This window comes from Corapipo altera, unplaced genomic scaffold (assembly GCF_003945725.1).
Source record: "Corapipo altera isolate COAL_440 unplaced genomic scaffold, ASM394572v1 68, whole genome shotgun sequence".
NCBI classification, from domain to species: Eukaryota; Metazoa; Chordata; class Aves; order Passeriformes; family Pipridae; genus Corapipo; species Corapipo altera.
In genome coordinates, this window is record NW_020884919.1 from 64050 (window position 1) to 78674 (window position 14625).

Consider the following 14625-nt stretch of genomic DNA (forward strand, 5'->3'; position numbering starts at 1 on the left):
AGGGGAGGGCTGGCTGTGGGGACAGGGTGGGAACAGGGAATGCTGCCGGCTGTGGGCATGGCCCCCAGGGTTCCAGGCAGCTGTGAGGGGAGGGGGCTCGCACAGGGGGTTCTGTGAGGTCAGACTCAAAGGGCTGGCTGATGCTCAGCAGCAGCTCCTTGCTAGTGGCTTTCCTCAGGGACCAAGCTATTGAGAGAGGAAGTTATAAATAAGGTGGGTGTAATCACTTACAGTTTTATGAATATTAGTGACTGTATGCTTTTACTGTGCTCTCCTCATGAAAGGTATTTAGTCACTTCTAAATTAAGTGGTAGCTTGAAGTAGCAAATACAGTGGTTCCACTCTAAATTTTAACTGTCTTATTTACAAAGACTTCCTAAACTGAAAGGCTGATGTCTTGCAAAGGAAAAAGAAAAGACTACAATTGCCACCAAATAAACTTAAAACTAAACAAACCCCAGAAGACAATAGCTTGCTTTGACACTTTGCTTTATATTCTTTCTAAGGGAGTCTTTTTCAGTATTTGAAGATCATTGTGAATGTTTGTGATGTAGAGTTATTTTATTTTCCCTTAGATGTACGGATTATTGTTTTCACTTATGTTGCCATAAGTAAAATGTCTATCCCATAAAATCTTTCAGGAGATACTGCTGCCATGGTAAATAACTGTGCAATTTGTATTTCATGAAATATGTATGTACTGATTGCATTGCACAGCTGTATTTTATGTATTGCATGACACAAGTTCCTCTGGCTTGCTTTGCAAATGGAAAGGTCTCAAAAATAAGAAGGGCTGAGAGTAGATCTCGGACAGCCAGACTGTGCATTTGCTTTACAGATGCTGTTTGCAAAGACATAAAGTAGAGATATGGTAGAGACAGTGGGGGCCAATTTGCAAAAGCAACTGTGCAAATCCTTTGCCTCGGGAATTCTCATGCAAGGGCAGAGTTTTTGTATTGGTTGGTTTTTACTTCACACTGGTCAGTGTTGTTTAAGGTAGGCACTGGTGAAGGGGAGATAGATATCTAAACTTTGCATCAGGTGTTGTTAAGAAATATGTTTGATCTTATATTGTTTGCAAAAGAAGGTTTTTCCTCCTTTCTTCGTGAAAAACAGTTTCTTTTTCCCTCTCTGCTTCATTTTAATGTCTGGTTTTTTTAAAGGTCTGTGGACAAGTGTGTCATAATCTATGAAACTGTAAGTATAGCATAGTACAGACCATTCATTGGGTTGTTGTCTTTTAATGTCAGTACTGCTGCAGTGTCTTATCAACATAAAGGAATATTGAAGAATAGAAACGATATAATCCCAAATTATTTACTGTGCGTTTGGGGGGAGGAGTGGGAGTTGTCTAAGGAAAAGTGTCTCTTGAGAATTGATCAGTCTTTTCTCACTTTTTATCTACATTTTGAGGATTTGTTGATTTCTCTGCAGTAGGATATTATTCAATTAATTCCATACTTACAAGTTATGTTCATATTGAAGCAGAAGGATTTTCTGTTTATCCTAACATGCCTAGCTTCCAAAGCAAGGAGGAGTGTAGCTTTTGACATAAAATTGGGAATGGTGATCATAGAAATTCTTTAGTTAATTATATATAAAGTGCGATAAAATAGAAGCATAATAAAGAAGTCAATAAAATTATGTTAAATACAGTGTCTTCTCCTTAAAACATACAGTTTAAGCATTTTCTGTAATAATGTTATTACATCCTTCGTGGTTCACCTGTAAGTGCTATTTGCCTCTAATAGTCTCTAGTATTAAAAAAATAATTTTGCTGAAAATGGAGGATGAACAAATTTTAAGCTTCTTCAGCTTGCTCTGCACATACCTATTGTATTGATACAATTTTTAAATTAGTGTTAAAGTTTTTCACCAAAATCACTAATATGATACCTGCACAGTTTTTAGTGCAGTTATTTTAGTAGTCTGAAGTTTAGACAGGTATGTAAGAAGTCCTCCAGAGTTTTGGAGCTTCAGAAAATTAAAAGATGCACAAAACCACAGCATAAGTATTTCTTAATACTGTTTGTCAGCTTTTGTGGCCTTCAGTTTTTATCAGATGGGACAATAACTTTTCTAGTTGTGGATTTTCCTCTGGAGATGTCCCCACTTGGACACCTGCTGTAGGTGGCCCTGCTTTAGCAGGGGGTCTGTACTAGGTGATCTGCAGAGATCCCCTGTGATTTTGTGGGGAAAAGTGGGGACAAAAAACCTTCATGGGACAGAGAGAGATTTCGGCCTAAAATAGGGCACTTTGATCATGTTGGGCAGCTCAAACTACTGGAGTGCTGACTGATCCATTAGTGATTCTGAATAACTGCTCATCATCTTCCCACTTCGTCTGTACCTGTCAAAAAAAGGTATCTTTCATAAGAGGGAAAATCTTTCAATCACAAATTAAAACTGTGGAAATTCAGGAATTTGGTTTTTTATTGATATTTAGTGGCCAAATAGGAGAACCACTGCTGTGGTTAATTACTGGTCCAGTTGGAGGATCGTGGCTTGAATCTCTTCCCTTTTGGTCATTTCTAATCCCAGATTTGTAAAGGAAATGTTTTATCCCCACGAACAGTCAGCCAATAGGGATGTAATTCATTCAGTTGGTGTTTCTGGCACGGTTCTCCTGCATGTTCTGTGCTGGCTGATTGGGAAGGGTGGCAGTGCCCCAAGGAATCCAGGGGGGCTTCAGGCAGGAAATTCAAGTTGCAGTTCTGCCTCTGCTGCTGCTCAGCTTTGTCAAGGCTGTGTAACTTCTCTGAAGGTAACTTGTGTCACCTTTCAAGAGGCAATATTCCTTACTTTGAGAGGAAGCATGCAAATGAAGAAATGTTCTTTTTATTCTTTAAGATTTAAAATTACAAAAACTCTTTTACAGAGTACTGGCAATACCCTTCGTACTTTGTCTCAGCATACCAGGTAAGAATTCAATATGATTATTCTGTTTCACTGTTAATAAAAGAAATTAAGTCTTTTTCTCATGAATTTTCACACTGTGTTCTTTTTTTATCTGCAGATATGTTACAACTTGTGCTTTTGCACCACATAGTCACTTACTTGCCACGGGCTCAATGGATAAAACTGTGCACATATGGCAGCTGGACCTTAAGCAACCCTCTGCAGGTCAGTGTGTGAAGTGTTTGTAATTTGTTCTTTAAATTCAGAGCACCTTCTGAAGATGCAAACCCCTCACATTCTTATCTGCAGTTAATGTGTAACCTCAGGATTGTGTGCCTGTTACTGGTCTTTTCTCTGAACTGACCTGATTGAAGCCCTACAAAGGTATTTGGTTATTTTTTTAAAGAAAAATATGCTAGATGTATCTTAATTTGATTAATCTGCTGTATCTTCTTTTCTGATATTTGCCATTGCTTGCTCTCTGGACAGCATGTAAGAGATGAATATTATTGCCAGAGTGCTGAAAGACTTTTTGGACAAGCATCATTTGTGATGGGTTAACTAGAAAATATGCTAATTGCAAGCATAATTGTCAACAAGAAAAACAGTTTACCAGTTGTTACAGGTGAAAAAAAGCCAGGATAGCTACTGTTACAAAACACATCAGCACCCAAAATTTGTGGAACAAAGGTACATGTGATCTCGTTCAAAGCACAAGAATAAGTTTGGGCTTTAGTCTGCTTTCTAAGGAGGTGTGAGATGGTTCCACTTTTCTGGTTTTTAGTTATTCAGTTCAGATTTTACAGACATGTGGGCATCCGAGAGATTAAATTCCTCTAAACTTTGCAAATTGATAGGTAAAAAGACAAAAATCGTCGTGCCTCTTCCCCAGAATAATGTCTAATAAGCATTTCTTTTATTAGATGGAGAATGTATAGTACTGAGAACACTTAAACCCAGAGTTCATTAATGACATTGTTTCTTAGAACTGGGGGGTTTCATTGTTGGTTGTTTTTTGGGTTTTGTGGGTTTGTTTTGTTTGATTGGGGATTTTTTGGTTTTTGTTTTGTTTTATAACTGTCTTTTTCATTTCCAAAGGAAATACTGTAGAAACTGAATCTAAGGTGGCTGTTGAGGACTGGTCAGAGGATGATGTTTCAGCCTGGCTCTGTGCACAAGATTTAGCAGACTTTGTTGGGCTTTTCAAAATGAATAACATTGATGGCAAGGAGCTACTGAATCTTACTAAGGAAGGTCTTGCTAATGAATTAAAAATTGGTAAGAGTATGGGAATCCAAATAGTTTTTAATCTTTAAAGGACTTTGAAATGTTGTAATAAAAGAAAGTTAGGAATTCCATACGTGGATTCCCCCCCCACAAAATGCCTTTTTATTTCATTACCATTGTGTGTGTGTTGACTTGGTCTGTATGAGATCACAGTATCTCTGTGTATCAGCCAGCTTTGTTGAATTCTAGAAATAACAGGTGCTGGGAATGTGACAGAATTGTCATCCACGAAAGACCCCTGGCTTCCTCAGTTTCTGCACGTTGTCTTTAGCGTTGAAGTAGCCTAAAACTCTGTTGCAGCATCACCTGCTGAGGCCAGTTAATTAACACTGACTAGGAAGTCCTGTGAGAACTGAATGTGATCAATGACCTGCTGAAAATAAGAGTTCTCTGTGGGGAAAGGACTCAACAAAGGTATAAAAATTACGGCCTGACAAAACTGACTTGAAGAATTGCTCTCTACCTGCCACTTACAAAACAGGAAAATACTATCTGCCCAAGATGAACAAGATTTTCAGTGCTACTGAAATCCCAGTTTAACTAAATGTTAGGAGTTTATCACCACACAGCCATGGCTCTGCAGCACTGCTGCACCTGTGTTGGTTTTACTGGTTGTTTTCCTTACTCAGGTTCCTGCTGGGCAGCAGGAGAGACATCCTGGGGCTGGGCTGGCTGCAGGTTTTTGGTTTGGGGGGTGGTGAGATGGAGCTGTGTCTCCTGACTCTTTGCCCTACCTGTCTATGCTGTCTGCTTCATGTATAAATAATTTTTCAGAGTCTCTAGGCCTGCGCAGTAGAATTCTCCAGAAGATTGAAGAACTGAGGATGACAATGATCTCAGTTTCTGTTCCTGTCCCTGATGAGTTCCTGTGCCCTATAACAAGGGAGCTTATGAAGGATCCTGTCATTGCAGCAGGTATGTCTTTACATGACATCAGCTAAAATTACTTGAGAATAAAGATAGGTGTGGGAACACAAAAATGGGCCTGTCTTAGCAGAAAGATAAACTGTTCTAAATAGCTGTTGCAACAAAATAGAATTGTGATAAATGTTTAATTTGCCAAATGACATCTCTAATAGGGAGAAAAATACTGTATCGAACAGTTTTTTCCTTTTTTTTTTAATGTGCCTTTGCAAATATAATTACAAGCCTAATTACATCTTTGGCTTGATAAGTACAAAATAAGTGCACACACTGGGGCAGAAAGCCAAGGAAACCCAGGGTCATTACTCCTTAGCACACCATCTCTAGGGCACTTAGAAGTTTGTACTGAAGGAGACTCCTTTAAATTCAGCAAGCTCTTTGAACTGTGCTACACCAGGAGCTTAAGATGTTCTACAGGTGAAACATTCTCTGGAGAACTAGTGCTTAGTAGTTCTAATCCTGGGGGTGGGGAGGGACACACAGCCATCAGAAGATCGGTGTAAGTTCTTTTGACGCACTGATTAACTTCAGTCGTGAGGTATCAGACTCCTGAGAATTAAAATGCTCAAAATATGAAGACATTTGCTAACTGCTGGAGTGGCAGTGGCTTTACTGAATACAGGGTGAGCAGTGTAATCTCCATCAGAGAGATTTCTGGGTGATTGGGCTAAATAACACTGAGTGGGGGCCACATTTCTGTTCTTTAAGTAACACCTTGTTTAGGTACCAACTGAAGAGCCGAAGCCCTGAAACTGGACACTGGTGAAGGCTCAGCAGGGGCCCAGCTCAGGGCTGGGGCAGTCAGGTGGGCACCCACAGTGGTCATGGGCACAGCAAGCTTTAGCTGTGTTAGCTAGTTTGTATTAAAGAGCTTTTACTTCACATTATGGATCAGTTGAACTGAAAAGACAGTCTTATTTAACATGTATAATATACTTTGGTGCTTTGCAGTCAGAGATGGAAACATGAAACTAGCCTGAACTGTTTATATTCACAGTAGAGCTTTCACAGACCACGGACTTACTCTCAATCTCAATTTTTCCTGTTTGGATGTATTTCCTTCCTTCCCTTTTACATTTAAATGTCTAAAATCTGTAGAGTGCCACAGTGCCCAAGCCTCTGTAATAGGAGCTTCTGTTGATGGTTTTGTTGTAGATGGCTATTCCTATGAAAGGGAAGCAATGGAACACTGGATCAGCAATAAGAGACGATCCAGTCCCATGACCAATCTTCCCCTCCACTCCCTTATGCTCACACCAAACAGGACACTAAAAATGGCCATCACTCGCTGGCTGGAGACTCAGCAGAAATGTTAAACCACTTTGGAATTCTGTGTAGCTAAAGGAACTAACTGTATCAGAAACAACTGGGGAAAAAAAGTTCTATTTCTGGTCTAATCTGTGGCTGTTTCAAAGAAAACCTTCACTGGTGGAAGCTCCCAGAAGAACTTTTTAAATTTATTGGTTATTTTTCCTTTGTGGTATTTCTGTTCAAGAAATGAAGTAGTAACAGTTTTTCCAATAAAGTTTTCTTAAAATTTTCACTACATTTCTGACTTCTGAGTCTAGTCTTTCAGAAGGTAAGAAATAGCAAAGTATAGGATCAATATCATTCTGTCCCATCAGGGACTGCATCTCATCCCACAGGTATATTAAGCATCTTTATTTTGTATGGAAAAAAATACAGTAGCTGTGCAAAAATAGAACTACAGGACAAGACTAATATATGAATTGTACAAAATATCAAAGAACCGGTAAACAATAAATAAGCTAAAGCATAATGATGCAAACTCCAAAAGGACATGGAGAGCTGGGTACAGGTGCTTACACTGGACACAGAGCACTGTAACCAAGCACGATGGGCAGGGTGTAAAGCTGAGCTCTCCAACTGAATTGCACTCGTCGCAACGTTCGCTGCAGCCGTTCCTTTTCACAATGTTCTTGCCAATATAAAACCTTATTTCCTCCAAAAAAACTTCACAGCTTCATCCTGCCATGCAACTGCACATACACTTTTCCTCAAACTTTCATCTTCACTCCATCCATTTGTTAGGTTTCCCATAATAACGCTCACTAGGCATTTAACTGCTGTACCTTTTCACAAATACACAATAAATCATTTTGCTTTAAGATAGCACCCAAAGGTGTTTAGATAACCTATATAAAGTGCAATTATTGTTAATAGGCCATAATATTGTGTTCTTCAGTGCAATAACCAATATGGTCAAAGCTTCTTAATACACATGCAAATGTCACTCTTTATTTTATTTGATTTCTCCTAGTTACCAAAAATAGTTATATTTACATGTCAAACATGGCTGCTTATAGTTTACTCATACACAAATTATTTATGCTTCCTAAATGTACATCATGCAACCCAAATTACATCCCGCTAGAAAAGTGATAAAATACTATCTTTGATTTAAAAAAATGCATGCATGTACAGATCTGAGTATTCTGCAGCAGATTATCTTCCTTAACACTGCTGTGAGAAGTAAGCACTTAAGCACTGGAGAGGCACAAGTATTATGTGTGAGATGCAACAGAACTAAAAGCCAAGATTGAAGCCCTACGTGAAAGGAAACTCTTATTTAATGGTAAAATGTAATGGAAAGGATTTCTCTGCTCAAGGTCCTACTCTCTTGGTTGGACAACTCTAATTGACTCTTCCTGCAGAAGTCTGTTGTTCCAGTTACTGTCACTGTCCTGTGCTGGTAGGAACAGTGTGAAGTGGTTGTATCCCAGTAAGGACTGGTCAGCACGGGCTGTTCCCTCGGAGCCAGCTGTGCCCAGCCAGTGAGTGTTGTGAGAGCAGTCACACCCTGTGCCGAGCCAGGTTTACCCAGTAAATACCCAAAGTAGGATTTATACATTTGATTCAATGAAGGATCGCTTTGGTTTTGCCGTGTGGCTGAGGTGCCCGTCCTGGCTGCTGTGGGACGGGGGGTTGGCTGCAGCATCAGGGTATGAATGAGAACCTTGGCTGGGGGATTTGTCTGGACAGTGGGGAGGGACTGGGCACGGGAGTTCCTCGCGGTCTCTCGCTTGCGCACTGCTCTGGTTGCCATCTCCCAGGGCAGCAGCCAGAGAGGGGATTTTAGTTTGGTAGTGTTTCACTGAGAACTGCTCCAAGTTTGAGGGCTGGATGCCCCCAGGAGCAACGTTTGTGGATAATCCATCTGATGCCTGAGCGTGCCAAGTGCGACTGGATTGCATGTTTTGCTGCTGGAACCTTGCAGTCTTGTCCATGATTCCCATAAATGGGGTATTGCGGGGTCGGTGCTCAGTACCCTGAACCTGACTCACGTTACTCTCCTTGAGTCGAACATCAGGGCCCAGTCCCTTAACGCTGCCTGAAAAGCTGCTGGCTGAGGTGAAGCTGCTGCCTGAGCTGGCCAGAATCACACTGTTGGATGGAGAGCTTGAAGAGACAGCACTGGGTACAGGGCTTTGCTGCCTTGTGTTACCGAAGTTCATCTGAGCAGGGGCTGTGGACCTGTCTGCGGGTTTAGACTTGCTGGCAAAAGAATGAGAAGAGAGAGTCTTGTGATGCTGTGGATGGGAACACTGGCTGGACATGAACTTCTCACTGCACAGTTCAGCACTGGGATCTGCAGAAATGCTTCCAGATGACAGTGTGCTTGTCCCATCCAAATGCTGACTTCTAGAGTGTGGGACGGGCAAGGGACTTAGGGGATGATGCTGCAAAGATGATTGTGCCTTTGTATTACCTTGACTGCTTCCTGGTTTAGATCCAGGCTGGATGGAGCTCAGGTGCTGATTAGTTTTTACAATCTGTGCCTGCTTTGTTGGCTGCATGATCAAGCCTGGCTCTCTCAGGTACTTACTGCTTGTTCTGCTCTGAGGGGACACAGATCGAGCTTTCTGCTGAACACCTTCCTGAAGGGTCCTGCTGAACGATGAGGCAGCTGAGGAACACTGCAGCCTTTGTGGTGGGGAAACAGATTCATCAGGGTGTGACAGTTCATCCTCCCTGTCTTGAGGACTGAAATTCTCCTTCACACCTGATACAGCACCCTCCTCATTATCAGAGTTGTTGGTTTGCTCCAGTAGCTGTGCACACTGATGTTTCTGTTGCTGTGTTCTCTGCAACTGTTTGCATTCCTCTTCCACCCGAGCCAGGAGACGTTTTATCTCCTGATTGCTGGGACACAGCTGAGTGGCTTCATGTAGGTCAGCAAGAGCAGCAAGTAACTTTCTGTTTAGGGTAAAAAAAAAAGTAAACAGCGAAGATCCAGAGAAGATCTGAGCCCCACCATTGCCTTTTACTAATCCACCTCTGCCACTTGCAGAGAAATATTCTGATGTGTCATTTCCTGCTGCAGGTGGTGACAATGTAAGAACTGGATGTTCTCCACCTCAGGAAATTCTTCCCTCTGGTGAACCACAGACCCTTCTCCCTGTTGTGACAATCCGTGCAGGGAGGCAACAGAAGTCTCTGCTGGGAACAGTAGGAACTGACACTTCATCTTACAAGCCCTTCACAGTTACCTCCAGAGTAGGGAACCTGCTGAACTCCATGACTATCTATTGAGCTGTTTAGAAGAGACACTGTGAACCAAAGGCACCTTTCCCTGTACTTCAGCTATACTTCTATAGTTTGCCATTTTTCCAGACTAGAAGAGATAGTTCCTCCTCTCTCCCCTTGTTTTTTATCTTTAACTGCTAATGATTCAACATATCCTGTCCTATAAAATCAGCCAGTAATACATGATAAATAAACTTGGTAATAATGCAGTGATAAGGCTGGGTTGCACACTGTTGGCCACATTCTGCTCAGTCACGTGAGTAGCAGACCCATTCACTCTTACATTTCAAATAATCCCTCTTCATATCAGTTTGTTACTTTCTGGACTGCCCAGTGATTACCTAAATAAGTATTCAATATTGCTATTTGGGTGTGGTTGGCTTTAACTGATACAGAGACCTGATACAGATGGAAAGTGCACAAAAAATAACTTTTCCTTTGCAAATTCCACATAGAACTAGCGGAAGAGAACAAGTTATTAAAAATGTTAGGTTAAAAAAGAATCTGTGCAGAGAGATCCATAGAATCAAACAGTACCTGCTGTTCCTCTTGGCTCTTGCTCTGGCATAATAGGCTTCGTAACACCTGGGCTTCAGATCCAAGGCTTTGGTAGCAAACTCTTCAGCCATACCAAAATCCTGGCAATGAACCAAACACCCCGGTTACACCCCAGCAGGCAGAGGGAGCTGCAGGCTCTGGGGCCGGGGACAGGCTCTGCCTCCCCTGGAAGCACCCACGGCACCAGGCTGGGCTGTGTCACAACAAAGGGTGGTGGCAGCACTGTCCATCCAGTCTTTGAAAAGTACCACAGATACGCAGCAGTTCATCATTCCAAAATAACTGGATGACCTCAGACTAGCTGTAATAGACCCCCCACTGCAACACACACTCATAAAGTGCCCATTTGCTAACACAACAGAGCCCAAAGTCAGGGTACAGTGAAAAGGATTATAAAATAGCACCAATAAATGTCCACCCCAGCAATGCAGTAGGAGAGAATTCGCAGATTCCGAAAGCCAGAGAGGCAGCAGAGGAACAGTAAGATCTTACATTTGTTTTTCGGCGACATCGTGACAGGTTCAGGTACAGTGACACTCTCAGCTCAGTGAAGGCTTTCATTTCCTCTCCAAAGCCTTCCCTCGGGAACTTCCTCAAGGCGTACTGATAGCGCTGGGCTGCTTCCTTCATCTTGCCTTTCTGCAGAGTTTAGGGAACAAGAAGCTTTTCACAAACTTTTAATATTGCAATACTGTTGCAGAAAAGCATGTTATATTTGACATCTGCCAAGAGGTGCCCTTTCAAGTAGAGAGACAGATTTTTAAAAAGATAAATATACGCAGTATAGGCTATACTGGCAGACAAGCACAGTGAGAGAACTTGCACATTAACTACAGTTTGTGTTTGTTTCTGAGCTCAAAATGCTTAATGGTATTCAACCAGGATAATACTTGCATGAATACTACCAGTACCAGAAAAAATCATGTATGATACACGTATTTTATTTTTTTTTAAACAGACCACTAAAATACCAGATGATGTAATTAAAAAGGAAGTATAAAGAAATTTAATCTACTTACATCTAGAAGTCCAAGATTCTGTTATCATAAAAAGTATGAATCTACCTACTTTGTACAGTGTATTTCCTTCTTCCATCAGTTTCTGCAGCAGAATCAGGAGGATATCGGGTTTCGAGGTGGCCATAGCCCAGGCTGCATTTCCTGCAAGTTAAATTTTAGGGGTCTCTGACAAAGGGGAAGAAAGCGTGTTTCTGCTTTCAGAGTAGGAAGTGAATCAGCCTAGAGAGCCTAATCCCACTTCAGGAGATACTCCACCTGCGTGGAACTAGTATTCCTGTTCTCATCATCATCCAGGTGCGCACATGTTTAAACTATGTCTGTCCCCTGCCTGCCCCCCTGCCCCACCACTGTAAAGCTCAGGCCTAAGCAAGGACCTGTATTTGGTCATATTTACTATCCAAAAAATATGAAATAATATTTCAAAGGTACTAAGGATTCAGTAATTATCACAACTGCACCATGTACTTGCCTACTGATAATACATGACTTGGACATACATTTTTTTGCCTACCCTTTGCAAAAATGTATGATTCTATAATTTATTAAAAGAATGTCACTTAAATGTAAAACTTGTTAATCTAATTCATTAACAGTGTCAGACTTATGTATCACTAATAGTGAATCATCATTTTCTTGTTTAAGTATATCATGGCAGAGTAACCACATACAGAGTGACTGCTCCAGACCTGACACTCAGCACACATCACAGAAAGGAGCAGAATAAAACTTCTGAAGTAGAGTTGTGTGTGTCTGCCTTTAAAGAAGACTGTTTCTCTTGAGAGGGCATCTGCAAACCAGACAACCAGCAAAACTCTAGTGTTTCCAGTTATTTAGTCTGCTTTACAGAAATGACTGCTTCTGGCAGAGCAGAAGGCAGCTGTTTCCCCGGTACAGGGCAGTTCCACTCACCCAGCTTAGCTCCTTTTCTCAGCAGTGTGACCACGACTGAGGTGTTGCGGCAGCCGATCGCTCTGTCCAGCGGCCGCATCCCACTGTGATCCACGTGCTCTATCATTGCTCCTTTCTCCACCAGATACTGCACCTGGGAAAAGAATGAGACAAGCCTTGTGACATGGCTTGCGGCAGGAAAGGCAGAGCAGTGAAATATTTAGGCTACTGCATATCCTCCTAGAAATACACTGAGGATGTGCTCCTGAGGCCAGTACAGACGTGAAATCCACTGAAGGCAGCACAGCATGGGATACCTGGCAGCAGTGGCAGGTTGGATGGAAGCAACGGTCATTCTCCAAGGCCATTACTTGCCCAAGTGTGACCAGCAGTGATCTCTGAAGGGAAGAGGCACCAACAGTCCTGCCCAGACGGGTCCCATGACCCACAGCCACGGGCCTGCTCTGCACCTCTTCACTGGCATCACCCCCCCCAGCCAGTGACTGAGCACAGACTCTGATGGGACCAGTCTGTGAGGGGCCATGGCAGCTGGCACTGCTCCAGCACAACCACCTACAGCAAACATGGGACAGGATGGAGCCTGGACACCCCTCACTTCCCAGCAGAGTCTATCCAGTCACCTACAAACACTCACAGTGTCAGGAACCCGCCAAAGCCAGTGCAGAACCTGAGGGTTTATTTACAATTTCAAGTTAATTCTGACAAAGGCTGGATGGGACCAAGTGCTACAGTGAGTTCCCTGCATGGCAGCACCTGAAGTGCTGTTCTGAAACAGGACATTGTCTGTGCAGACTCAGAAATACAGATGTGAGTGTGAGAGGCTGCATGTGCTGGTTCCTTCTAGTTCCCTGCTGACCTCCTGGATCTGTCCATAATGCCCTTCCTCTTCCTACACCTCTCCCTGGGGTCTCTGTTCCATGAAGGCACCACCTGACCAGGGCCCTGTCAGGGGACTCCCGTGGGTCTGCAGCATAATTCTGGGCTTCTGCCTCATCTAGAAAATGCTTTTCTGAGCAAACACTTGCACTGCAGTTGGGATGTGAGCAGTGTAAGCATCTTGACTACTTCCCCAAATTTTCTTTCCATTTTCGTTGGCAGTATTTTTTCTAAGCTCTGTTTTGTATTATGAAAATTTAGCACATGCTTAATTTTTCTATTGTTGTACTTACGATATCAGCATCTCCATAAAACGCTGCCAAGTCTAGGGGTGTTCGTCCATTTTTGTCTGTCTGATCAGTTGTTGCACCTTTCTCTACTAAATACTGAACCACTTCCCTGTGGCCTTTCAGACATGCCCAGCTCAGAGCTGTCAGTCCTTCCTTGTCCAGAGAGGAAATAGTTGCACCTGTAAAATGAAAATTAACTTTGTTAGGAAGATGTTCTGTTGAAGAGGAAAAATTGCCTAACACACAGATGCAGTCTCTGGTGCATCTGTGCAGCCTTGATCCACTATTTATTTTCTACCTTCAGAAAGCAGAAATTCCACAGTGCTCAGATGTCCTTCACAAGAAGCCACCATCAGTGGTGTTCGGCCCTGCTTGTCACTTAAATTCACGTCAGCCCCATGCTCCACTAGAAGTTTAGCAATCTGAAATAGAAAATAGCAATTTAAAAATACACTGCTTGTACCAGAGGAGGTTTAGGTTGGATATTGGGAAAATTTCTTCCCTGAAAGGGTTGCCCAGCCCTGGCACAGCTGTCCAGGGCAGTGGTGGAGTCCCCATCCCTGGAGGGATTTAACCTGTGTGGATGTGGCACTTGGGGACATGGGTTAGGGGTGGCCCTGGCAGTGCTGGGGGATGGTTGGACTCGATGAGCTCAGAGGGCTTTTCCAACCTTACTGACACCATGATTTTATGAAATTGGCAGATTTAGATTTCAGCCACAATATCATGAACTTTTAGAACAGAGGACAGGGGTTATTTACAGCAATCCCTGGGAAATCCCATGCAGCTCAAGCCCCGACTGTTTGCAGTCCAGGGCCTCGTCCTGGCAGGAGTGGTCAGAATGAGGAAGGCTCCTGACTCCAAGGTTCTCTCTCTGCCCAGCAGCAGCTCAGAGGATCTGAAATGGCCTCTGATCTTGGTCTAGGAAATGAAATATTTTAACTAACGAGTTATTTTTCAGGTATGTTACAACCTAAGGCTGTCGTGCAGCCGATGTACTTTTGTAAGTTACCCCAAGTGATACAAAGGGTTTGGAAGGAAAGTCGATGTGAACGCCCATTAGAAAATGTAAACGAATTTATTTCAGAACTGGAGGGGGGAGGAATCGGGGCCCAGCTCCCAAGGGATCCCCCAGGCTGTGCAGACCTGCCAGTGGCCCTGCCGGACGGCGCAGAGCAGCGGGGGCACCCCCCTCCTGTTGGCTCTCGTCACGGCCGCCCCGCGCCCCAGGAGGAACTCGCACACGTCCAGCTTCCCTCGGCCTGCAGCAGCTGTGAGGGCTGAGAGAGCATGGCATCAGAGGGCTGGGAGAGCAC

The 14625-nt window shown here is 43.0% G+C and overlaps 2 protein-coding genes across 9 annotated transcripts in view; one reads left to right on the forward strand and one right to left on the reverse strand.

The window, feature by feature from the left end:
- WDSUB1 (WD repeat, sterile alpha motif and U-box domain containing 1) overlaps window positions 1–6657 on the forward strand; it is a 14578-nt gene extending 7921 nt beyond the window's left edge. For all 7 annotated transcript variants that reach the window (XM_027656235.1, XM_027656236.1, XM_027656237.1 and 4 more), the window contains 6 exons: window positions 1161–1197; window positions 2879–2919; window positions 3017–3123; window positions 3997–4176; window positions 4960–5100; window positions 6265–6657. In XM_027656235.1, the coding sequence (XP_027512036.1) occupies window positions 1161–1197; window positions 2879–2919; window positions 3017–3123; window positions 3997–4176; window positions 4960–5100; window positions 6265–6425 (667 nt within the window). In that variant the 3' untranslated portion in view covers window positions 6426–6657. The remainder of the gene's footprint in view (window positions 1–1160; window positions 1198–2878; window positions 2920–3016; window positions 3124–3996; window positions 4177–4959; window positions 5101–6264) is intronic.
- A 99-nt stretch (window positions 6658–6756) lies between these two features.
- Window positions 6757–14625, reverse strand: part of TANC1 (tetratricopeptide repeat, ankyrin repeat and coiled-coil containing 1) — a 74759-nt gene continuing 66890 nt past the window's right edge. For both annotated transcript variants that reach the window (XM_027656231.1, XM_027656232.1), the window contains exons 19-26: window positions 14456–14589; window positions 13608–13731; window positions 13313–13488; window positions 12144–12276; window positions 11284–11375; window positions 10708–10854; window positions 10195–10295; window positions 6757–9327 (exon numbers count right to left, since the gene is read on the reverse strand). In XM_027656231.1, the coding sequence (XP_027512032.1) occupies window positions 7974–9327; window positions 10195–10295; window positions 10708–10854; window positions 11284–11375; window positions 12144–12276; window positions 13313–13488; window positions 13608–13731; window positions 14456–14589 (2261 nt within the window). In that variant the 3' untranslated portion in view covers window positions 6757–7973. The remainder of the gene's footprint in view (window positions 9328–10194; window positions 10296–10707; window positions 10855–11283; window positions 11376–12143; window positions 12277–13312; window positions 13489–13607; window positions 13732–14455; window positions 14590–14625) is intronic.